The sequence below is a fragment of the Mytilus californianus genome, unplaced genomic scaffold (genome assembly GCF_021869535.1).
Source record: "Mytilus californianus isolate M0D057914Y unplaced genomic scaffold, xbMytCali1.0.p SCAF_8, whole genome shotgun sequence".
Lineage (NCBI taxonomy): Eukaryota > Metazoa > Mollusca > Bivalvia > Mytilida > Mytilidae > Mytilus > Mytilus californianus.
In genome coordinates, this window is record NW_026262734.1 from 16,216,154 (window position 1) to 16,243,423 (window position 27,270).

At 31.7% G+C, this 27,270-nt stretch overlaps 2 protein-coding genes across 26 annotated transcripts; both read left to right on the top strand.

Moving 5' to 3' along the window:
* Positions 1-23: 23 nt before the first annotated feature.
* LOC127711334 (uncharacterized) lies at positions 24-25,389 on the top strand. 25 transcript variants are annotated; one of them, XM_052217336.1, is made up of 11 exons: positions 24-161; positions 10,820-11,212; positions 12,866-13,048; positions 14,151-14,193; positions 14,530-14,577; positions 15,221-15,391; positions 15,650-15,809; positions 16,382-16,512; positions 18,447-18,554; positions 21,678-21,825; positions 23,232-25,389. In XM_052217336.1, exons 2-11 carry the CDS (start codon positions 10,962-10,964, stop codon positions 23,360-23,362), a joined length of 1,374 nt encoding a protein of 457 aa, XP_052073296.1. In that variant the 5' UTR covers positions 24-161; positions 10,820-10,961; the 3' UTR covers positions 23,363-25,389. The 25 variants fall into 25 exon arrangements, with proteins under 25 accessions (XP_052073296.1, XP_052073298.1, XP_052073297.1 ...); XM_052217337.1 differs by lacking the exon at positions 24-161 and adding an exon at positions 266-308; XM_052217338.1 differs by lacking the exons at positions 14,151-14,193; positions 14,530-14,577 and having other exon boundaries at positions 12,866-13,091.
* On the top strand, positions 10,212-10,730 carry LOC127711344 (tRNA-specific adenosine deaminase 2-like). Its single transcript, XM_052217374.1, has one exon. The coding sequence runs from the start codon at positions 10,231-10,233 to the stop codon at positions 10,720-10,722; it is 492 nt and encodes a 163-aa protein (XP_052073334.1). The 5' UTR covers positions 10,212-10,230; the 3' UTR covers positions 10,723-10,730.
* Positions 25,390-27,270: the final 1,881 nt, after the last annotated feature.

A 27,270-nucleotide genomic window follows, 5' to 3' on the forward strand; every position in this document is an offset into this window, starting at 1 on the left:
ATATGAACGTCACTTCCTGAATTTTCAAAGTCAAAATCCAGGACGTTATATTCCTTTGCCGGGAATTTATTTACGCTGACGTCTTCTATCGGATTTTGGACACAGTTACAAAATCGTTTAATAGAGTAAAACATAACTTATAAGAAACACGCTTATTCCAGGTATTTATAATTTTAGTCATACTTTGACAATGAACAAAGTTATCTGACGCAAGGCTCCTTCAAATTTCCACTGACATGCTGACAAATGTAAATCTTGGAATCCTCTTATGTACCTGCAAAGAGGACTAACCAAATATCTTCACGCAGGTATAGTTATCGATGAAATGAACATGTAATTTGGTTTTACATCTTGAATATTTAATTGTCCCCTGTGCGACAAGTTGCAGGGGACATAGAAATACCACCATTACGGCATTAGTAGTGGCATTACTGGGTGTCTGTCTGTCCGTCCTGTCTTGTTAGCGCTTTCACATGTACAATTCTTATCAGATTTTTATAAAACTTATATTATAGGTTTATATCACCAATGTCTCGGACAAGTTCGAAAATTCAACAGAGTTATGCCCTTTGGAAATATTTTTACATGTAAAAATTGCTTTGTTAGCGCTCTTATGTGTACAATTCATGCAAGATTTTTTTGGAACTTGTATCATAGGTTTATATAAGCAATGTCTCAGAAGAGTTGGAAACTCAGTGTGGATCATTATTTTTAAAAGTACTCTGCCCCTTGTGATAGATCCGTGTATTACTCGCTCGGATTATTAAAATTAAAAACTATATCTTTGTAATTATTTTGTATTCTCAAAACTACATATATACAGTTATGCTACCAATGTACAACTCAACTCCCAGTTTTTTGGCTACACATGCTGTTCTTATCTACATGTATCAAATCATGAATATTCATTAGCTATGTAGGCGTGTCAAAATCATATTATACGTGATAATTACCAGCCAGTACACACTGTATTATATTTTCATTAACCAGTATTAAAAAGATAAATATAACATCACCGCCCACAAATTAGAAATTTCTAAAAATTTCTTACTGGTAAATGAAATCTGTATATATAAAAATTATGAATATTAACAAAAAAACTGAAACCAATCAATAAGCAAATAAATTGTACTTATACACACATCAAAAGTTCTCATTAAGATACTGTGTTTTAAATTGAATAACTGCGAAATTTGGTGACCAAAAATAAAAACAAAAAATATAAAAAATTTAGATGAAAAGGTTTCTTTTTCTTCGCTAAAATATGCAGTTTAAAGAGTTTTATGTACAACATAAAATAAATCTTAAAGCTGATGTTAAACCAAAACACCAACAACCTTATCGACTCCCGCCACATAAAAGGGAAGTATTGCGGCACCATTTAGATGAACTCCTTAAACAAGGAATCATAGCACTGATTAGCAAGGAAGAAAATGTGCCTATCACAAGTCCAATAGTCTTGGTAACTAAACGAAAAAGACAAAATGATACTTTTCAAAACGAAAAGGATGCAGCCTTATCACAATATAGATTTTGTTGCGATTTTAGATATTTAAATTCTTGAACCGAACAGTTTAAATATTTTATTCCCAATCTACAAGAACTTACACAGACTCATTTTCACAATTTTTTTCCAAATTATATATCGTCAATTGATTTGTCCTCTGGATTTTTCCAGTTAGGTATTGACCCCAATTCTACATGCTACACAGTATTTAATACATGCTTTGGTAAATATAAATTTTTGCGTTTACCAATGGGACTTTCGTCATCCCCGGCATCTTTCCAATTACTCATGGACAAAGATTAATTTTATGGAAAATTGCATTGAAAGCACTCTCATGTACCATTTTTGCCAGATTTTTATCAAATTTATATCAAAGGTTTATATCAACAACTTTGAAAATTAGTGCCATTCAAATAACTTTAAAAGAGTTATGCCCTTTGGAAATATTAATTATATTGGAAATTGAACTGCATTTGCTCTATAGCCTTTATTTCTCTAAGATATTTATAAAATGTTTAGAACCAAAAAAAACCCCAAGTATTTGCCCTTGGACAGGTAAAATATGTGCAACGCAGGGAACATTGGAACACTGTTCTTTTATTCCTATTGGGTGAATGTGCGGACCAATTTTCTCATCCTGGGCGGTCATATCCGAAAATTGCTCTAGACTCAGAATTCAAAAAGCACTGTGCTTAAACGGCTGTGGTTTAAGTTAAGTTTGAGCTTCGTTATTATATAATTGATACAAAACCTACTTTGTGCAATGTTTTTCTTGCACTACACGTATGTACATTCAATAGATATAAGAAGATGTGGTATGAGTGCCAATGAGACAACTCTCCAAACCTGTATTAAGCAGTCACTCTTGGTAAGTATCAAAAGTGACCGCTCAAGAGAGGTGACCTGTAAATGAGGTTCTTAAAAAGTCCAATTCCAACATCGCCCGTGCCTGGGATCAGGGCAAATTGTTTTAGTGTTTCTAATTGGTAGAGTTATCGTTCTTGTGAGCAGTAATATAAGAAATGGCGGATTCTGGCTCTGTAAACATGAAGACAAATTCGAAATATGTTAATATTCTTTGAGAAATAAGTAGACGATACGGTTTTCAATGGAAACTGAAAGGTTGAAACATGGAGTTGACGAATTCATCTTGTATTACGCGAGCTAGGTTGCAAACGGATTTCAATTCAATTTTTACTTCGATATTTACAACATATATTTTTCTGTATGAAGATTTTTGGTAGTTTAAAATCTTAAAATGACCATTGTTAAAAGTTGAAATTACGATTTTGTTAAAAAATAAGGTGACCGCTGACCGCGTTAAAGACAGGTGACCGCTGAAACAAGTTAAATTATATGGAAAAAAAGTTTGGGAGGGTTTGAAAGTGACTGTTATAGGTCCAAGGACACAGTTATCGTCCTTTGGTTTTCGTTGTCTACGAATATAGTCCCTAGTGTAAACAGTGTATAACTTGCAATTTTTTTTCATATACTTTCCCAATTTATTTCTTGATATTTGATGCATGAAATATTAAGTAAGGGGATGAAATTACATGTTAAAAAAATTTGGGTGCTGAATCTTTATGTTAAGTAGTGATTAGGTCTAGGTAAAAAAGGTCAAAAATTAGTATGTCTGAAACTGTCAAACTGAATTTTAGACCCCCTTAACATAGAATTGTCAATATTTTGAGTTAGAGCTGGTAGACTTTTCTATAATTTTGATATTATTTGTCCCAATAGTAGTACACTACACTGTAAAAATCTTTTTGAGATAGAGCAGGTGCGATTTTTTTAATTTGAATTTATTGTCTAAAAGAAATGAACTACGAAATAACTGTGTTCTCGGGCCTTAAGAGATGAATTCAGTAAATGTAGATTCTGTACTTTGGCAACTTCCCTGAATGGTTTGCTGGTTTAAATTTGTCAAACTCAATAAAAGTAAAGGTATTACATCTTTATTTGATAGAAATTCTGTTAAAATGTCACATTTTGGCGTTATATGGCTAAAATAAGAATTTTAAAGTAATTTCCATTTGTATGCCTAAGAGGCAAGCTGACCTTCTCCCTGACAGGTTTTTATGTTTTTATATTTGTGTTTTTATGCTTAATTCAAATTTAATTAACCATTTGTGAACTCTGAATCTAGAGAAAAGTAGATTATCACAGAAAAATTGTGCAAAATGTGTTGTATTTATGGCCCTGGTCAAACGGCCTGTTTGATGCGTGTGAAATGTGAAGAGCTTTGTACATAAAATTTGAAGTCCATCATAAATATTTCACTAATTCTATAAAAAAGCACTTTACAATGATCAGTGTACCTTATTCATTTCATATACAACCTTCAGTTTCTTCTGTAGGATAGTAAGTGGTCCAAATATATGCCATTTGAGACTAAAATTACATGAAACTTTTCCATTGAAAAGTTAAAAAACTGTGCATCAGACCATACTGTCTGCATAAAAGTTTAAATTCAAGAGTCCTTTTGCATTCAAACTTCTAGTATTATGTCATAATAGCATAGAAAAGAGCAAAAAGTTACAAATTTCCATTTCTTATAGCTTCTGTATGCATTTTTATATGTGAATATGTGCTACGGCCTAAATGACTCTAAATAATTATAAGTCTTACATGGCCAAAGACCATTTTATACTCATGTGGTATGCTATTGTAACTTTTCTTTCCATTTAAAGTTCATTAGATATATATGGAAGAATAATTTAAGGTTAAAAAACTTTAAAAAATTCAAATTGGTTGAAAAAAATTAATCTTTATATAAGGCCCCCCTTAATTCGAAAATCTCTATTTTCAGGCACAGGCTCATATAAATTTGACTTTTGAATAATTGTTATAAATCTGATAAACCAAATGAGTGTTCAGTTGATTTTAATACATAATATATTATATTTAAGGGCCTTTAAAAAGCAAATGTTTGCAATATTTAAATTTTTTAGGCCCAAATCTTGATAGTTGAAATCATTTGATTTAAATGTCAAAATTAAACATCCAACTTTCAATATTAAAATGGCTCTAGTTTCTATAATATAATTCCTATGGCCATGAAACTTGGCCAACTATCTTATAATTGTCTAAGCTTTGTCCATGCAAAGTTTCATAAGATTTGGTCAAGTCTTTATGTCCTATAAGAGATGAATTCAGTAAATGTAGATTCTGTACTTTGGCAACTTCCCTGAATGGTTTGCTGGTTTAAATTTGTCAAACTCAATAAAAGTAAAGGTATTACATCTTTATTTGATAGAAATTCTGTTAAAATGTCACATTTTGGCGTTATATGGCTAAAATAAGAATTTTAAAGTAATTTCCATTTGTATGCCTAAGAGGCAAGCTGACCTTCTCCCTGACAGGTTTTTATGTTTTTATATTTGTGTTTTTATGCTTGATTCAAATTTAATTAACCATTTGTGAACTCTGAATCTAGAGAAAAGTAGATTATCACAGAAAAATTGTGCAAAATGTGTTGTATTTATGGCCCTGGTCAAACGGCCTGTTTGATGCGTGTGAAATGTGAAGAGCTTTGTACATAAAATTTGAAGTCCATCATAAATATTTCACTAATTCTATAAAAAAGCACTTTACAATGATCAGTGTACCTTATTCATTTCATATACAACCTTCAGTTTCTTCTGTAGGATAGAAAGTGGTCCAAATATATGCCATTTGAGACTAAAATTACATGAAACTTTTCCATTGAAAAGTTAAAAAACTGTGCATCAGACCATACTGTCTGCATAAAAGTTTAAATTCAAGAGTCCTTTTGCATTCAAACTTCTAGTATTATGTCATAATAGCATAGAAAAGAGCAAAAAGTTACAAATTTCCATTTCTTATAGCTTCTGTATGCATTTTTATATGTGAATATGTGCTACGGCCTAAATGACTCTAAATAATTATAAGTCTTACATGGCCAAAGACCATTTTATACTCATGTGGTATGCTATTGTAACTTTTCTTTCCATTTAAAGTTCATTAGATATATATGGAAGAATAATTTAAGGTTAAAAAACTTTAAAAAATTCAAATTGGTTGAAAAAAATTAATCTTTATATAAGGCCCCCCTTAATTCGAAAATCTCTATTTTCAGGCACAGGCTCATATAAATTTGACTTTTGAATAATTGTTATAAATCTGATAAACCAAATGAGTGTTCAGTTGATTTTAATACATAATATATTATATTTAAGGGCCTTTAAAAAGCAAATGTTTGCAATATTTAAATTTTTTAGGCCCAAATCTTGATAGTTGAAATCATTTGATTTAAACGTCAAAATTAAACATCCAACTTTCAATATTAAAATGGCTCTAGTTTCTATAATATAATTCCTATGGCCATGAAACTTGGCCAACTATCTTATAATTGTCTAAGCTTTGTCCATGCAAAGTTTCATAAGATTTGGTCAAGTCTTTATGTCCTATTAAGAGATGAATTCAGTAAATGTAGATTCTGTACTTTGGCAACTTCCCTGAATGGTTTGCTGGTTTAAATTTGTCAAACTCAATAAAAGTAAAGGTATTACATCTTTATTTGATAGAAATTCTGTTAAAATGTCACATTTTGGCGTTATATGGCTAAAATAAGAATTTTAAAGTAATTTCCATTTGTATGCCTAAGAGGCAAGCTGACCTTCTCCGTGACAGGTTTTTATGTTTTTATATTTGTGTTTTTATGCTTAATTCAAATTTAATTAACCATTTGTGAACTCTGAATCTAGAGAAAAGTAGATTATCACAGAAAAATTGTGCAAAATGTGTTGTATTTATGGCCCTGGTCAAACGGCCTGTTTGATGCGTGTGAAATGTGAAGAGCTTTGTACATAAAATTTGAAGTCCATCATAAATATTTCACTAATTCTATAAAAAAGCACTTTACAATGATCAGTGTACCTTATTCATTTCATATACAACCTTCAGTTTCTTCTGTAGGATAGTAAGTGGTCCAAATATATGCCATTTGAGACTAAAATTACATGAAACTTTTCCATTGAAAAGTTAAAAAACTGTGCATCAGACCATACTGTCTGCATAAAAGTTTAAATTCAAGAGTCCTTTTGCATTCAAACTTCTAGTATTATGTCATAATAGCATAGAAAAGAGCAAAAAGTTACAAATTTCCATTTCTTATAGCTTCTGTATGCATTTTTATATGTGAATATGTGCTACGGCCTAAATGACTCTAAATAATTATAAGTCTTACATGGCCAAAGACCATTTTATACTCATGTGGTATGCTTTTTGTAACTTTTCTTTCCATTTAAAGTTCATTAGATATATATGGAAGAATAATTTAAGGTTAAAAAACTTTAAAAAATTCAAATTGGTTGAAAAAAATTAATCTTTATATAAGGCCCCCCTTAATTCGAAAATCTCTATTTTCAGGCACAGGCTCATATAAATTTGACTTTTGAATAATTGTTATAAATCTGATAAACCAAATGAGTGTTCAGTTGATTTTAATACATAATATATTATATTTAAGGGCCTTTAAAAAGCAAATGTTTGCAATATTTAAATTTTTTAGGCCCAAATCTTGATAGTTGAAATCATTTGATTTAAACGTCAAAATTAAACATCCAACTTTCAATATTAAAATGGCTCTAGTTTCTATAATATAATTCCTATGGCCATGAAACTTGGCCAACTATCTTATAATTGTCTAAGCTTTGTCCATGCAAAGTTTCATAAGATTTGGTCAAGTCGTTATGTCCTATTAGGTCCAAGGACACAGTTATCGTCCTTTGGTTTTCGTTGTCTACGAATATAGTCCCTAGTGTAAACAGTGTATAACTTGCAATTTTTTTTCATATACTTTCCCAATTTATTTCTTGATATTTGATGCATGAAATATTAAGTAAGGGGATGAAATTACATGTTAAAAAAATTTGGGTGCTGAATCTTTATGTTAAGTAGTGATTAGGTCTAGGTAAAAAAGGTCAAAAATTAGTATGTCTGAAACTGTCAAACTGAATTTAAGACAACCTTAACATAGAATTGTCAATATTTTGAGTTAGAGCTGGTAGACTTTTCTATAATTTTGATATTATTTGTCCCAATAGTAGTACACTACACTGTAAAAATCTTTTTGAGATAGAGCAGGTGCGATTTTTTTAATTTGAATTTATTGTCTAAAAGAAATGCACTACGAAATAACTGTGTTCTCGGGCCATGCTGGTGACTGCTGAAACTATGTGATCATTAAGGCAGTTTTGACTGTAAATATTTATAGGATTCTTGAATAAAGAAATCACTTACCATTACCATAAATTTGTTAATTTTGAGTTCTCTTTAGCGCAAGGCCAACTTTAAAAAATGCATAAGATTTCCGAAACTTTTTGGTCAAAACTAATCAGAATGTCTGCTACTTTCTTTTCCAATGTGGGTAACTTTTGTTTTCAAAATTGTAAGATTGATAATTTCAAAAATTAAAGAACAATAAACACTATCAAACCACTTATTTATTGCCTAGTTTTATACTATTACGATGTGCATCAAAATAACAAAGAGAAAAGAGAATATAAAAAATCAGACCTGAGTTTAAAGGATTTACTGTTATTTTAAAAAAAAAATTATTTCCGATTTTTGGATACTATTTTGATAGATAAATCCAGTAAACCTGGTTAGCAGCATCCAAAGTATACTTTGCAGAGTGTTTACATAAAACGGGATCTGATGGTACGGCGAAATTTATCTTACTTTCTTCTGGCTTTATAGATTGTTCACTGTTGAGTCCTTGGCCTTTGTAGCCGCGGACAAAATTGATACCCTTTCTTTTAAATAATTTCCGAATTGTTAGTCAAAAAAGTATGGTCTCTTCACTATACCTAGCATTATGTATTGTAGACTGTGAAAAAAAATTGCCAACATCTAAGAGTAAATGGAAGGCTATATTGTTGAACAGGTGTCCGGTTTATTACAGCAATTAAGGTAGATTTAAAATCTTCTAAACATATTTCATTGACCTCAGGGATTCAATAACATCTGGTATCAAAGAATAATAACTTCTTCAGGGACTGCATGAGCTTCATCTATGTATTCCGCTCAGGATTGACATCTGAACTTGTTCTCTTAAAGGTGATTATTATTAATGTATGGTTTAAAGCCTTTAGTAATTTGATCTGAAATTTGTAATATCTGCAGTGGGAAGTGGTGAGATTTATAAGCTGCATGTCCTGATTTTTCGTCCAAAAATTGTTTTCTTAATACTTAATAAATTTTGTTGTTCTATTGTGTTGGCTGATTGAGTGATAAAGTATGGTATCTATGTCACTAGATGTATAATGGCAGAGAGAATAATAACACATGTAATTAAAAAAAAGAGTCAAGTTTATTAGCTGGGTATAATACCAGAAATCATGGTATTCACAAAAGAATTATAGTAGAAATCTACTTTATTTCTGATTATACATGTTATATGTTCGATGCAATCTCTATAATAATGTTTAATTATTTCATCCATGAATATCGATTCTTTGAAAGTTACGGCAGGGACTATTATACTATAATATATTATGTCCAAGGTTACAGAAATCATGTTTAAGTTATCGGACATCCCTATTGGTATAATGAAAAAAGTTACGGACAAGTTGTTTTCAAGTTATCGGACATCCTATGTTATTTCGCAAATCGTGCTGTGATTGTTTATTTTGTAGTATTTAATCACCTTTTACGTTTATGAGTTTTCCTAAAAGATTGATCGTGTTGATACAACTTTTTATTTCCTGAACATTTGTGTTGTATTCATGGTATTGTTATTATATAGGAGAGAAGTTTCTAACGGACGCCAGGCGGCTCCATCTTGGGCTGTGGGTAACTTACGCAGTTTAAGCACAGTGAAAAGGGATAACTTAAGAATTTGTTTTACTTTTTCTCGTCAAGGTCGTTGCCTTGTTTCCAGCGGCAGCGTTGACAATTTCTTAAATTTTGTGATTAGGTTAATAGTTGATATTTGGTATGCAGAGGTATTAGCATTGACACTTATATAAAATCCATGTACATAATTGTCTGTTAGGGGTCACTTGACAATTTGACCTTATTTCATGTTTAAACAAGGAATTATTTGAATCTGAAATGATTTTGAATTCTGGAAAATTGATAAGAAATTAATGTATGATGAAAACTAACCCAACTAAATAGGGTTAGCCATGCGTGCATGGCTAAGGCACGCATGGCTAAGGGGGGTCAGTAAGTTCATACTGAAATATCGGTGAAAGTAAAATTAACCTTAGCCATGCGCGCTTGGCTAACCCTATTTAGTTGGGTTAGTTTTCATTATACATTGATTATCAATTTTCCAGAATTCAAAATTATTCCAGATTCAAATAATTCCTTGTTTTTATTTGTTAATGTAAGGTTTTCATGTAACTTTTAGTACAGATCTCTTTTTATTATATTATAAAAATGTACTGCCTATGTTTGTACATGATCAAAATGTGATGTATTCAAAACAAGGACACCTCATAGGCACACCAAACTTGAGTTTTGGATATTCTTGGAGAAGGTTCATCCAGAATAGAGCTTCAAACATGAAGGGAAAAATGTTTGGTTCACTGGGGTCATCCTTGTTCTTGTAGTGTTTTAAAGTTATGCCTCCATGCCTTACATACACATTATTTAGTAAATACTCTAAAACGTACATGTACATCTGATATAAAAAAAAAAAACATGAATTTTACAGCATAAGTAATAGAATGGATACGGAACATATTGCTTGGATGGAAAAGACCTTTGACCTTGCAGAAGAAGCATTAAAATCAGGAGAGGTTCCAGTAGGATGTATGCTAGTGTATGATGGCAAGGAAATTGCTGTAGGCAGGAACGAAGTGAATGAAACCAAAAATGCCACAAGACATGCTGAAATAGTTGCCATTGATAAAGTTTTGAAATTTTCAGAAGAAAATGAATTGGATTCAAAAGCAGTTTTTAGACAGTGTGTACTGTATGTTACAGTTGAACCCTGTATTATGTGTGCTGGAGCACTTAGACAAGTGGAAATCCCCTTAATTATTTATGGATGTGCTAACGATAGATTTGGTGGATGTGGATCCATTTTGCCTGTTCATAGTGCTGAGTTACCTTCCCTTGGACCATCATTACAGTGCATAAGTAATGTGATGGCTGAACGAGCAATACAGTTACTCAAAGATTTTTACAAGGGGGAAAATCTGAATGCCCCAGAAAATAAACGTAAAGTTAAAAACTGTTAAACAATAAAGTAGATTAATATTTTAACAATAGTGTGCTATGCTGTAAATGCATTTACATGTATTCTTAAGTATTGAAAATATATTTTTTTATTTGTAGACAATTAAGAGGAGAAATCCTTCCAAATCTGATATTGAAATGTTTGGTATATGCACATTTTACATAACATTAGTGTGACACACAGTGTCAGGAATACTTTATACTTATTGTTGAAATAATTGAAGAATAGAATTGTGTCGAAATGGCCTTAAGAGCAATTAGACTGCTAGTAAGTAAAGGAAAGACTAACTTAGCTAGAATAAATGACATTACAAATCCAACATCGACAGTAAAACGTGAAAGACTAGTTATTCTTGGAACAGGTTGGGGAAGTTACAGTGTATTGAAGACAATAGACAAAAACAAATTTGATGTGATAGTTGTCAGTCCAAGGAACCACTTCCTGTTTACACCATTGTTATGTAGTACAACTGTTGGGACTCTAGAATTTAGGTATGTTTTGACAATGTCTTAAGGTCAACAGTTACAATGGGTTTTGTCACAGATTTTTCTAAAATTTTGCATACACTTTTGGCATGTTGAACTATAACTGAAAATCGAGAAAAAAAATGCATTTATCTCTTTTATTATCTGAAATATTACTGATTGAATTATTTCAAGATAGGTGAACACTTGTACAGAAAGCACACAAAATCTGCAAAAAACCTTCTTAAATTTGTCTTAAAATCATCAAATCTCTAATTTCTAATACATAGGTTTTTCTTAAAAAACGATATGTTGTTGATACATAAATTTCTGTTTTAATGATATAAAGTAATCATATGGTCACCGACTTTGTTTTTTGTCTAATAATCAATCTGTTACCTACATGTAGTTGGTACTGAAAAATGTCTAAAATTAATGTTTTATTGCCTGCAACGCGATGATGTTACGATTATTTCGAAGTTTTATAGTATTTTTTCACATAGAACACCCCTTTGAATGATGTATACTGTAAAAACGAAGTGAGTGACCCTATCATTCATTAAAACAAAAATTTAAGAAGGTTTTTTGCAGATTTTATGTGCTTTCTATACAAATGTGCACCTATTTTGAAAGAATTCAATCAGTAATATTTCAGATGATAAAAGAGATAAATGCATTAGTTTTTTGCTTTTCAGTTAAAGTTCAACGAGCCAAAGTTGTATGCAAAATTTTACTGTGACATAGTCCATTTACTCTAACTTGACCTTAAAGTTTGATAGTAAACAACTAATTTGTGAGAAGGGAGATAACCATATATATCATGTATATATTATCGATATTTATACCATTAAAATACAATTACAGTACAAATGTAGTAGGTGGACACTTTAACAATTACAGTAGTAGGTTGACACTTCAATAATTACAGTAGTAGGCTGACACTTCAACAATTACAGTAGTAGGTGGACACTTCAACAATTACAGTAGTAGGTTGACACTTCAACAAAATATTCTGCATACAAGGCTACAGGAAATTTGTATTTCGTTGAACATTTAAATGTTTGTTTCACTAATTATAAATGCAATGAAATTCCCAAAAGCTGCTTGCCACAAATAACTTATGAGTATAAATTGTAAAATAGAACAAGATCAATAATACCAGTATCTTAGAAATGTTAACTGAAAAAAACAATTTGATAGAAGAATCACAAAAGTTTATAAAAAAATGTATATAAATACAGAATACATTTGAACCTACTTTTGTACAAGCTCCAGGTGCTTAGACACAATGATAATACAGAATTTTTTTATTTATCAATGATGACCTAGATAACTTCAAGATGATAAATAGCAATAATAGTGACTGATAATTCACAACATGCATCAGCAGGGTTTTCACAAAGATGAGTCCTGAACTCATGAAAATCTATCTGAACTCATTATTTTCTCACAATGTGAATGATGGGTTAGTCTATAGCTAAAGATACATCATCATGATCATGATTGTATCACAATAAAAAGCTCAAGTTATAAACTTAGACTTATTATATCTTGTAATGTATTACCTGTTTTGAAGCTTTAAAATCAATTTAATGGATTTAATACACAATAAGAATGTAAAGTTGATTAAATTCACAGTTGTCTTCTGTTGATCTAGTTCATATCATGTTATAATTGCAGATCTGTCATAGAACCTGTTAGGAACACAATATTTCGGCAGCCGGATCATTTCCACTTATCATTTGCTACAAAACTAGATATTGAAAACAAAAAAATACATTGTGAGAGTGTATTGAAATCTGAGCTGAAATATACAATAGACTTTGATAAACTGTTGATTGGTGTAGGAGCTTTGAGTAATACGTTTAACGTGCCTGGCGTTCAGGAACATTCCTTCTTTCTCAAGGTAAGATTTAACGTGCCTGGCGTTCAGGAACATTCCCTCTTTCTCAAGGTAAGATTTAACGTGCCTGGTGTTCAGGAACATTCCTTCTTTCTCAAGGTAAGATTTAACGTGCCTGGCGTTCAGGAACATTCCTTCTTTCTCAAGGTAAGATTTAACGTGCCTGGCGTTCAGGAACATTCCTTCTTTCTCAAGGTAAGATTTAACGTGCCTGGTGTTCAGGAACATTCCTTATTTCTCAAGGTAAGATTTAACGTGCCTGGTGTTCAGGAACATTCCTTCTTTCTCAAGGTAAGATTTAACGTGCCTGGTGTTCAGGAACATTCCTTCTTTCTCAAGGTAAGATTTAACGTGCCTGGTGTTGAGGAACATTCCTTATTTCTCAAGGTAAGATTTAACGTGCCTGGTGTTCAAGAACACTCCTTCTTTCTCAAGGTAAGATTTAACGTGTCGTGTTCAGGAACATTCCTTCTTTCTCAAGGTAAGATTTAACGTGCCTGGTGTTCAGGAACATTCCTTATTTCTCAAGGTTAGATTTAACGTGCCTGGCGTTCAAGAACACTCCTTCTTTCTCAAGGTAAGATTTAACGTGCCTGGTGTTCAGGAACATTCCTTATTTCTCAAGGTAAGATTTAACGTGCCTGGTGTTCAGGAACACTCCTTCTTTCTCAAGGTAAGATTTAACGTGTCTGGTGTTCAGGAACACTCCTTCTTTCTCAAGGTAAGATTTAACGTGCCTGGTGTTCAGGAACACTCCTTCTTTCTCAAGGTAAGATTTAACGTGTCTGGTGTTCAGGAACATTCCTTCTTTCTCAAGGTAAGATTTAACGTGCCTGGTGTTCAGGAACATTCCTTCTTTCTCAAGGTAAGATTTAACGTGCCTGGCGTTCAGGAACATTCCTTCTTTCTCAAGGTAAGATTTAACGTGCCTGGCGTTCAGGAACATTCCTTCTTTCTCAAGGTAAGATTTAACGTGCCTGGCGTTCAGGAACATTCCTTCTTTCTCAAGGTAAGATTTAACGTGCCTGGCGTTCAGGAACATTCCTTCTTTCTCAAGGTAAGATTTAACGTGCCTGGCGTTCAGGAACATTCCTTCTTTCTCAAGGTAAGATTTAACGAGCCTGGCGTTCAGGAACATTCCTTCTTTCTCAAGGTAAGATTTAACGTGCCTGGCGTTCAGGAACATTCCTTCTTTCTCAAGGTAAGATTTAACGTGCCTGGCGTTCAGGAACATTCCTTCTTTCTCAAGGTAAGATTTAACGTGCCTGGCGTTCAGGAACATTCCTTCTTTCTCAAGGTAAGATTTAACGTGCCTGGCGTTCAGGAACATTCCTTCTTTCTCAAGGTAAGATTTAACGTGCCTGGCGTTCAGGAACATTCCTTCTTTCTCAAGGTAAGATTTAACGTGCCTGGCGTTCAGGAACACTCCTTCTTTCTCAAGGTAAGATTTAACGTGCCTGGCGTTCAGGAACATTCCTTCTTTCTCAAGGTAAGATTTAACGTGCCTGGCGTTCAGGAACACTCCTTCTTTCTCAAGGTAAGATTTAACGTGCCTGGTGTTCAGGAACATTCCTTCTTTCTCAAGGTAAGATTGATTTATAACCAGTCCATCATGTTAACCTGTCTGACCATACATTCAACTCACCAGTTACACTCTGTTTGAAAATGCCATTGAAAATTATCTAATTAAATACAAGTAATCTGCACTTTACTTAACTCACCCGTTACAGATCAGCCATTTCAGCTGTACAGAGTAGATTGTGCCACTTATTACACAGTAATGGTTTTATTGTCCCATATATACGAAATTCATCTAAAAATTACTTATAACTTTAATATAAAACAAAAAATGAAAATTCATCAGGAACACACAATGGCAAATGTTTGAAAGCCAAGGATGTGTAAGAACCGAAACAGTTGAAGAGCTGTATGACCAAAAAGGAACTAAAAATAATAGCCAAATCAATCTTTGGTCAACTTTGCCTGAGGGAGTTGAAACCTTAGTTTCTTATAAAGATCTTGTTGAATCTGCGAAAATAATAAATTTTTCTGACTACAAAATATTTTATTTTTCTCAATGACTATTTTTGGATGGATTAAAATCTTTTTATTTTATCTTTTCTTAAATATAGGAAGTAGCAGATGCCAGGAGAATAAGGAACAGAATATTAAAGAATTTTGAATTGTCGGTACAGCCAGGAATAGAAGAATCAGAAGCAAATAGGCTATTACATACAGTCATTGTAGGAGGGGGACCAACCGGTGTGGAGTTTGGTGCAGAGCTTTATGACTTTGTAGAACAGGTAAAGTAAAGAGGTTACATGATCATGGACATATGATATAAACTTGAAATCTTGATCTTTATCAGCAAATGTTAAAATTGGATAGGAGTCAGATAAGGTCATGAGTAGACTGAAATCTTGAATTATGTGACTCAGGTTACTCTAAATGTATGGTACTACTATTACATTATACAAGGCTTATCCACCATTTATTCATGAGTTATTTTTAAGATTACAAACTTTGCAAAAGTTTTTATTTGAACACTGCATGTTTTCTAGGATATTTCCCGTCTGTATAAGCAGAAGAAACATCATGTAAATGTAACCCTCGTAGAATCTAATCAGATCCTCGCATCGTTTGATGAAAGTCTAAGGAAATATGCAGAGAAAAAGATCAAAGAAAGAGACAGGTTTCAACTGGTCAAATCAATAGTAACAGGTAATACTGAGTTATCGTCAATGAATATCACGTGTTACATTAATGTTTTAGTACATTACAAAAATCACCAAAAAAAACCTGGCAGTCTGTCTATTCAAATTTATATTTATCTGAGGTTCACATGACAGTCAGCAATTTTCAGAGGTCATGTCAACATGAAACAGGATTCTTTATAACAATTCCATGCATTGTTTATTGTTTCCTATGGAACCTTTGTAAATTGGATATATGATTTAGTATGTTATGAATATGTTTGAAAGTTTGAGTTATTAAGGTGGGCATAATACTATGGAAATAATGGATACATAATAATATAGTGATGTGTATTTCATAATTTAGATCACTAACAATTACTAGCTAGTTCTAATAAATATATACTACTAATGTTTAGTGTGGCCAGGATAAGGAACCAGCCAGTACTTTCTGTATCTAACTAAAAAATGTTAAAATTTTCAATAAAGTATGAAAAAAAAAAGTATGTGGACATAATTTTGCACCAAATGCTGCTTTAAGATACATACATAATTAAGTTTTGATTCAATAAGAATTTTAGTCAGTACATTTTGTTTTAGAGGTGAAAAAAGATTGTGTTATATTAAGTAATGGAGAGACAATACCATGTGGAATGGTTGTATGGAGTGGCGGTATAGCTCCCCGACAGTTTGTCAGTGATTTAGATCTGAAAAAAAATAAACAAGGACAGGTAAATACTTATAGTTATCAATAGAATGTGAGACTTGGATATATGAATACAATAAGATTTGGATATACATCATTGAGACAGCAACCCAAGGACAAATAAAAAGACATCTAGAGATCTCCATGCTGTCTACAAATAAAAAGACATCTAGAGATCTCCATGCAGTCTACAACTAAAAAGACATCTAGAGATCTCCATGCTGTCTACAACTAAAAAGACATCTAGAGATCTCCATGCTGTCTACAACTAAAAAGACATCTAGAGATCTCCATGCTGTCTACAACTAAAAAGACATCTAGAGATCTCCATGCTGTCTACAACTAAAAAGACATCTAGAGATCTCCATGCAGTCTAGAACTAAAAAGACATCTAGAGATCTCCATGCAGTCTACAACTAAAAAGACATCTAGAGATCTCCATGCAGACTACAACTAAAAAGACATCTAGAGATCTCCATACAGTCTATAACAATAAACAGGTTTCTATGTGATATTGTAACGTTTTGGGGTTTTCGAGTCAGGATACCTGTCGTTACTTATGTGGGCCTTTGGTGAAGGAAGTAATAATAAAAACCATATTGGAGTTCATAAATTGTATTATTTCTGCTTAAGCAATACAACAAATACAGTGGTTCATAAAACACATGAAAAGAGATATATCTTATAATAAATAAAGGTGCATTTGTCCCTAAAAGCTTTATAATGATTCCAACTAGCACTCGGTGCAAGAAAATCTAGTTTGCGCACAGCAAATAATTTTGCTTGGTGCAATATGATTGTTTTCTACAATTTAAAACGGCGAACGTTCTGCATTGAGGTGAAAAGACTACTCAGTGCATGCAAACCTGCTATTTATACTTTGGCTCTGCCCACAAATGATGTAATACACAAGAAACGCACAACATACAGAATGGCGCCCAAAAGTGAAAGTAGCAATGAACAGAGACGAATTTGGACAAATGCACCTGTAAATGAATATGATACATCAATTAAAGAGCATCTTTTAATAGATTTAAGTTCAGGTAAACCACTCCTTTCATAAAAATTCTGTATTAGGCGTATCCAGGGACATCTGCATGGAGAAGTGTGGAACGGAGGCCACTACTATATAGTGAAAAATGCAAGTTTTAGTTCATGACATGAGGCTATTGACCAGAGCATAACAATATGTCAAGCTCTAAATGGTCTCAAGTTAAAAACATTGTAGATAGATTTAACATAGATAATCAAAGATCTGCCATCCACACCCAAAAGTTTCCATCAACACTCAAAAGTTTCCATCAACACCCAAAATTTTCCTAACAACAACAAAATACATTACAATATAAATAAAGGGAACCATTAAGTAGGGACTGGCCTATTGACATTTTTTTTTTAACTCAACTCCATCCCTTTTAAACTGGGTTAGTATGATGTCATGAGTATAGGCATGTTAATAACTCTACTGATGGGCAATTTGGGTGATATTAAAACCATAAGTTCTAATATGATGATCTTCTTTTGCTTTGCAACGCAAATTGTATTATGAACAATGCTGAGATCAAAATGGATATTTCTGTTCGTGTTGCTGGCTAGAAAATAAAACAATATTGTTCTCAAAGTAAGTCTACATGATTTAAACACTTTTTATTTATGAAAGATTGGTTTTCTTGAACGTTTTTTTTTTCATCAAATTTAAAGGGATTCATTTCGAACATGGCTTGTAGGTCCACTTCGAGGTACAAAATTTCGGATTTTTCCTGTTAAATTCAAATTTTTTATTTCATGTCATGCTCATTTTAACATGTGAAGGGATTATAATTATCAACATTTTACACCTAACTTTAAAGATATTGACAAATATGGTGCCTACCCATTTTAAAATGAGCATAGAGTATGACATGAAAGAATTATTTCTTAAATAGCACACCCGTTCATCAGAATTTGTTTTCATTTCAGATATTGACAGATAAATACCTGCATGTTTTAGGAGATGACAGTAAGAGTGTATTTGCAATAGGAGATTGTGCTGATATACAAGACATGCCATTACCATGTACTGCTCAGGTAGTGTTGTATATTCTAGTCAGCGCTTCTGTGTTGACATGAATATCATTTATATAGTCATTTTTATAAATTTCCTGTTACAAAACTTTGAATTTTTCAGAAAAATAAGGATTTTCTTATCCCAGGAATAGATTACCTTAGCGGTATTTGGCACAACTTTTTTGGAATTTTGGGTCCTCAACGCTCTTCAACTTTGTACTTGTTTGGCTTTATAACTATTTTGATCTGAGTGTCACTGATGAGTCTTATGTAGACGAAACGCTCGTCTGGCGTATTAAATTATAATCCTGGTACCTTTGATAACTATCTTATTGACCAAGCAAAGAGATTGATATTATTACATTTGTAGTAAAGTAAATTCATATTTTTTAAATAATTTTTCCAGTTTGACTGTCATACAATATACCTGGTACATGTTACAAAATAACATGCACAAGTGATCTAGATAACTGGTCTCTTGGTAGATCTGCTCTTGAAGCAATTGACAGAAATTCTGAATTATTCAATACTGGTTAACTTAAATGATATTTCAAGCAAGAAAGCTAACAGGTTGAAATTTGAAAATTTTTAGTGTAATGTGACAGTCAAGAGAAATATTTGGTGTTTTTTAAAGCATATTTTTTAGGGTGGGGTTGTTTAGGGATCATAGATTTATTCTTACGAGGAAGCTCCGAGCATGCTCGGAGGATGCTCTGAGCTTTTTAAGTAGGCTCTTCTCAGCAGTTTAAGTGACAATAATTATCATGATCCATTAAAAGGTCAATCAAATCTATAGCACTTCTATAATAAGGAAAGTAGAGCATTATAGAGGAAGCTCAATTAACACCTGTGTAAGCATCTGATCTATTTAAATCCATTTTGCATGAAATTTTACAAAACTGTAAAATAGATGAGAAATTCTTTAATAGTACTGTACAATGCTTGGAAGGATTATCAAGTCCTCACAGAAAGAAAATGTTTTAAAAATAATTATCATTCTTTTTCAATACAAAAAAAAATAATCAAAATTGATATTTAAAATATAAATATATTTTACATTTATACTACAAAAGTCATCAAAGACGCAAACTATGGTTATTGATTTATAACCATACTACCAAAACATAGTACATTCAGTTTCATGCGAAAAAGGGTTGATTTTTTTTTATATTGCATTTAATTTGATAGTTGTTGGAAATTAACCCTCCATTTCATTTCAGAAAAGTGTTTTTGAGACGTAAACATATATCTTGGGTGTTTCAAAGCAATAAAAAAAAAATTATTTGGTATTCTATAAATATTTTGAAAATTTTAGGGGACATGGCTACTAAAGCTTGTAAACAGGTAAAAAAAGGGGGAGAGAATTTGATTTGTTAACTTCTGGTGATGTTTACTTTTTTATATGCACTGAAAAGTTATGTTGTATTGTTACTATAGTACAGGACAGGATAAAACTTTACTCATGTCAAGTAATTCTTTATTTAAAACATAGATAAATTCTGCACATTTTTTTTTAAATACCAAAGACTGATAAGGGAAACACAATTTTATGTTTGATTTTCACTAAAGTACAGGACAGGATCAAACTTTACTCATGCCAAGTATTTCTTTATTTAAAACAAAGCCAAATCCGCACAATTTATAAAATTGCCAATTAAAGAGAGACGTACTAGAGGGAAAACAGTGGTGGTATTACCCCCTCAACTTTTCCCAAAGTAGTCATATTTTCTATAAAAGAACTAAGTTTGCTATTTTATAAAAAAAAACATATTACCATTGTTTAGTTAGAGCCATTAATTAAACAAGTAATTTTCAAAATTACCTATACAAGTTATGTTGAAAACGAGGCTGTTTCAAATATTACTTCTATATCATGAATATAAGTAACTTCTGTTAATATTATTTTTATAGGTTCATTCATACAGGTTTTACTAGCTTTAACAAATTTTAACAGACATCTGGTTTGTTTTCCTCCTAAAATATAAAACTATTTAAATCCTCCTGAAACACTAATTGCCTTTCTGATGCCACACTTCTTGGTCAAAGATTGGTCTCTTGGGGCTATCAAAATATCATTTTCCCTTAAAATCTTAGAGATAGACAGATATAAATAGATGGAATTTTGTGATTTAATCAAGACTTGAAGTTATTTATAATTTGTAATCTTAATAAAAAACAATTACATATGTTCCTTAAAAAATTGTAAGTACTAAGTCTTTCAAAGATGTATAAAATAATTTATAAAAGTAATATTTTTGTCATTATTTTTAAAGTAACCTCTCTATACTCATCTCAAATTGGACAAAACTTAATTGTATTTAATGAAATGATATAAAAATTCTTAAAATCTACATTTAGTCTATTCTTCTTTTGACATTTAAAATAACTATTGAGTTATCAAATAATTTTTAAAAACAAAAATACCTATATATAAGTAACTAAAAAAAATAACTTGTTCAGTATCACCCCCTGACTGTTGTTTGTGTCTTGATAACTTTTATGTATCATATTATATAATATAAACTATATTTAAGTCATATCATCTAATTATAAAATTTGAGAGTTTTTTTTAATATAAAATAAGGAATTATTATTAAATATGATAAGTAATTATTTGAATCACTTTTACTTTTTGTGGAGATTTATTCCCAAGCATTACACAGTACTGTTGAAGAATTTTTAATCTATTTTATAGTTTTGTAAAATTTCATGCAAAATGTATTTAAATAGACCAGATGTTTACACAGGTGTTAATTGAGCTTCCTCTATAATGCTTTACTTTCTTTATTATAGAAGTGGTGTAGATTTGATTGACATCTTAATGGATCATGATAATTATTGTCACATAAACTGCTGAGAAGAGCCTACTAAAAAGCTCCGAGCATCCTCCGAGCATGCTCGGAGCTTCCTCATAAGAATAAATCTATGATCCCTTATATGTATAATTTCATATTGTTTTTATTTATCATTTTCTTTTCATTTCTATATTTGATACACTGGCTGTTCCAGCAAAGTCCTTTAAACAATTACAAAAACTTATTGAATACGTTTGAGGTAAATTCAGTTAAGTCAGGTCAAAAAGAAGATTGAATTATGTAGTTCATTTCTAAATATGTACATGACCATTAGTGTTTATTATTTTAGGTAGCAGAAAGAGAAGGCAGATACTTAGCTAAGATGTTAAATCATGGTAAAGAATTTGCTGAACCATTTGAATTCCAGAGCATGGGCATGCTGGCTTATATTGGGAAATATCAGGCCCTTACAGATGTAAAACAAATCAAAATGCAAGGTATATAAATTCATTAGCAATTGTACAAAGGGTAGGTGTTTTTTCGGATTAAATTTCACTATTTGTAATTGAAGCGCTTCTGTATGCATTAATGTTTGCTAGTTACTTGCTGTATGTTAGTCGCTTTTTCACGCTTGTTTACAGGATGTATTATGGTATACTGTTGTCTGTCTGTCGTCAACACTTCAGACAATAACTCGAAAATTCTTTCACCAATTTTCATGAAACTTTGGTGAATTGTTTATATCTATTGACATAAGATCACTTTTGATTTAATAAAAATTCTGATTTTAAATTTTGGAGTATCAGGACTTTATTCATAAAAAAGGGGGGATTTGCCCGTTTTTGGACAATTACTCAAAAACGCTTTTAGCAGTTTTCATGAAATTTTAGTGACTTGTTTATATCTATTGAAATTAGCTCCCTTTTGTCTTTTTATAACATTTTATGACATTGTGGAGTTATAGAACTTTATTCGTTGAAAAATCTTCAAAAACTATCCATTTTTCACACAATTTTATTCGTTCAAAATTTGAGGCCACAAACTTAGTTAAACTTGAGGTAGCCTTAGTGCCAAATTATTCATGTTTTGTGTCATTGGGTACCACTGTGTGTTCATGTCTTTTTTTAATTTTTTTTTTCTTGGGGGGGGGGGGGGGGGGGTTGTCTATTTGAGCAGTGTTCACAGTATTTCTAGTTGATCATATATATTCATTTAAAGCATAAAGATGAGCAAAAGGGGTGACAGGTGTATCATGCTTTATTATATTTCCTTTATTTTCTGCTAAAGTATCAAATATCTATGATAGAAATATAAGTTTTAACAAATTGTGATACAATAATTCTCTTCTGGAGACTGTTAAATAGTTAAAAAATTTAACTGTTGGGAGTGGAGAAATATTGTGTCACATGAGATACAGTATTCTCTTCTGACTTTCAGACTATATTCAGGACAATTTTATCTTTCTTTTTCAATGATATGCAAAAGAGTGTCTTCTTTTTATGTAACATATATATTTAATCAGGAATGGTCACCTTTTTGTGACATACCAATAGTGAGATCAGTGGTAAGAAAGAATGATTGAATTTTGACTAAAAAGTAATGAAATCAAGCTAACCACATGTTGTTTGTAAAAATATAATCAACCGTTCAGGAGAAAGTATAAATTAGAGAAAAGTGAATATCAAATTAAAGGGATAAGCATAGTAATGATAATAGCCAGGATACCAAATACACAGAAAGCAATTGTTGATGAATACATTTTACATAAAAAAAAAATCTGGAACAAACACTCCATTGTATTTTATGATTAAGGACTATTTTTGTTTCGTCTTCTAATGTTTGTGCACTTATAGCTTTGAAAAAGAAATACTAGAAATGTTATGACAATATGTTTTGTTCCTAGGTTTCACATCATGGATAGTATGGAGATCAGCCTATTTAACAAGGTTAGGAAGTTGGAGACTAAGGATGCAGGTTCCCATAGACTGGCTTAAAACTTTAATGTATGGAAGAGATATATCTAGATTTGATTAAAATCTGAAGACTGGTTTAACACTTTTCTATATGACTCAAATAGCTTTTAGATTTGAATATAACCTTAACAAATGGCTTATGATTTTACACTTAGGTAGAATTTTGTTAGATCTGAATGAAATCAATCGACTGAATAACCGGATTTTCGAAGGAAAAATCGGTTATTGATTTGGGGATGTATGGGGGTGGCTGCCAAACAGTGTTCGTTCATTAACATGAAAACGCTTTGATGAAATCTTTTCAAATTTAGATATGTTGTTTCCTGTGACTAAATGAAGGTCAAGTTCAATTTTCATGATTTTAACTGTTCTCGTTGTTGAGTTGTAGACCTTTCAGAAGCAAAAGTGATACTTATAATATGATTTATTTATTTTGAGTTATTTCCCTTTGAACAGAAAGGGTGTAATTAATAAGTATATGGATAGATAGTCTATCAATGATTATATCTGTTTTATTCATGCAATAATTTCCACCTTTTATCAAGATAACAAACATGTGGTAATTATCAACTAACAAAATTATAATTGGAGTGACAGATTTATTTGAAAATTTTGTGTTTCCTAAGTGTTGTTGATGATAATCTCTGTAGGACTGTATAATTATAGTTTGAAATTTACTGCTCATTATTATATATTTGTTTTACCTCATTTGGATCAAATGGCTATGTGATTTATTTCCATCACTCAGCATCTGTCATCATCGGTGTCCATACTAGTCGTAAACTTTTACACTCCTCAGAAACCACAGGATTAATTTCAACCGAAAAATTTAACTGAATAATCCTTAGAGTATCTAGTAAAAAGTTATTTTGTTTGTTTCTGTCACTCAACCAACATGGCCACCATGGTTAGAATAGAACATAAGAGTAAATGCATTTATTGTGGACAAAAATGCTCAGGAGTTATTGCCCTTAAATTATGATTCTGGACTAATTTTTTAGTTTTTGCCTTTTTTCTTGAAAACTACAACATCTACAAGTATTCAAATATGACTGAACCATAGGATGAAAATTACCATTTAATGATGATTTTTGACTAATTGTGAGTGATTGCTTATTATTTCAATTTTTAACTGGTGAGTGATTTCACCTGTGCTTTTAAATATGTTGTAGTATTGTATCTATTTTGTCACATTTTTCACTGGTTTATCTAAGTTATCAAGTAACTAGTGTTATATCTTTATGGGAAAATGTGAAAAGTCACAATTAAGAAATATATTTTGAAATTTTTATGGTCATAAATATAAGAAATATATTTTGAAATCTTTATGGTCATAAATATAAGTAACAGCTTTAAAAAACCAACTAGGAAATAATGCCATACTGTGATGATATACTTATTGTTTGTTGTTATTTATGAAAACGACTTAAATTTTATTTATTAAGTCATGGCTGACAGTTTTGATAAACTTATGATGTCTCTGCTTTTTAAATGACACAAAAATGTGCAGACTGAAATTGCAGGATCATAACATATGATTGACAATAACATGAACATATAGGTACCAATACCTGAATTTTTTTCCCCCTTTTTGGTGTTTAGTTTACCCCATTATTTCATCATGAAAAATTAAAATTAGTAACATACATTTCATTTGTGCCAAGTCAGCGAATTTTCTGTTATATTAAAAAAGGTGTACATGGTGTTCTGTTTAAATCTTACATGAAAATGTATGGGTATTTATGACAAACCTATCTTATATTTTCTTCTTTGTAGGATGACTTTAAAAATTTTATGTATTTGGGCATTCATTTTACAGTTATATTGTTGGCAGCTAGTAATATTAAAAAAAATATTAAAATATGGATCACATTTTGTAATCCTCAAGGGAGGCATTAATGTATACAGAGAAGGGAAATATTTTCCTTTAACCAAATGATGTCTGTGTTATTGTAGTTGTCATACTGACTTTGTATTACTAGTGTGATTGTCACGGATGATTGTTTAAATTTTATATTGTGTTCCTTAGAACTTACAGAGAGCTCTTGTTTAATATACATTTATATGTAAATAAAAATATAATTTTGATGTTTATCTTTATTTTACTGTTTGGGTTACATGTTGGATTTGTTTCTTGAAACAAATGAATATATTTTGTTTTAGGACAAAAGTGAGTCACTTCTGTTAGTGTTCAATCATAACAAAATCTATTGTTTTGATCTTACTTTATTTAATAATTGTTTTTTGGTTGTCCTGTTTCAGGGGTGTAGTCTTATATTGTAGAATGATGCATTGCTGTTAATGGTCATGAATGACTTTTTGAGATTTATATTTTTCTCTCTTTTACGGTTTATTGTCTTGCCGACAACAAAAGTCATAGAATGTGAGAAAAGGCATGCTAGTGCCGCAGCAGCGTAAACTATTTGTATAAAGCTTTATATTTCAGAAGGCAGAAGTACCTTGTATACAGATACCGTTTGTTATGAAGTTTTTGTCCTGTACATGTCTTTTGTCCTTGAACTCAGGGTTCAGTGAGTGTGTTTTTTTATTAAGTGAATTTTCTCGCTCATTTTGAGTAATATGATAACTATAGTTGGGTTTATATCCTGGCATGGTCTTCATGTCTGTCAGACAGGGTTTACCTGACCTTGGCCTCATTTCATGTATCAGTGATCAAGGTGTAGTTTTTGTGGTCAAGGGTGTTTCTCAGATACTATAAGCAATAGGTCAACTATATTTGGTGTATGGAATGATTAAATAAACTGCTTCGCTGAGCGCAGCTGGATACGACCACAGAGGTCCAACCCTGAACAGTTGGGGCAAAAATGGACACAATATTCAAGCTTGATACCGGTCTGAATTTGGATTGTAATTAAATATTTGACACATTATAAGTTTCTGACTCAGAATAAATGTAGTCAAAGAACTTGAAATTTATTAATTTATATTCAATAGAAAATTTCTTGCTGTTCTGCAATACACTGTGCTGTTGCGCAATACTTAGCAAATCCGTTTTCAGACTATATACAAAGAATAATCAAAATAAATTGTGACCCCCATTTTTTCTTTGGAAAATTGACAATTTCTTAAATCTTGAGGGAAAAAAAGTTGACACCTCCCCCAAAATTTTTTTTTTACCCCCCACACACACACTTTTCAAAAAAAAAATTTGAATAATTGAAGAAATTTTCTTTTTAATTTCTTAAATCTGAAAAAAAATGACCCCCCCAAAAAAAATTACCCCCCCCCCCCCCCCCTTCAAAAAATAACAGTTGAAGAAATTTTCTTTTTGCAAAATGTGGTACAACTTAAGAGACATCCATACACTTAAACAAAAGTTATTGTCTGAAAACTAGAAAAATGCTTGTTTTAGACCCTTTTTGGCCCCTAATTCCTGAACTGTTTGGGCAATTACCCCCAAAATGAATCCAAACCTTCTACTTGTGGCATTAAACCTTGTGGTACAATTTCAGAGCAATCAAAATACTTATACACAAGTTATTGTCCTGAAACTATAGAAAAATGCTTGTTTTGGGCCCCTTTTTGGCCCCTAATTCCTAACTGGTTGGGACCATCACCCCAAAAACAATCCCAACCTTCCTTTAGTTGTATTGAACCTTTTGGTTAAATTTCATAGAGATCCATACATTTAAACTAAAGTTATTGTCTGGAAACCAAATGTCTTCGGAAGACGAAGACGTTGACGACGTTGACGACAACGTGATAGCAATATACGACCCCAAAATTGTTTGCAGTCATATAAAAATCAAATATGAGCTGACACACATGAACCAACGACAATCACTGAACTAAAGGCTCCTGACTTGGGACAGGCACATAAAGAATATGACAGGGTTAAACATGGTTGTGAGCCGTCAACCCTCCCCTAAACTGGGACAGTGGTGTAACAGTACAATATAAGAACAAACTGTAAAAATCAGTTGCAATTAGATTAACTCAAAAGATCAG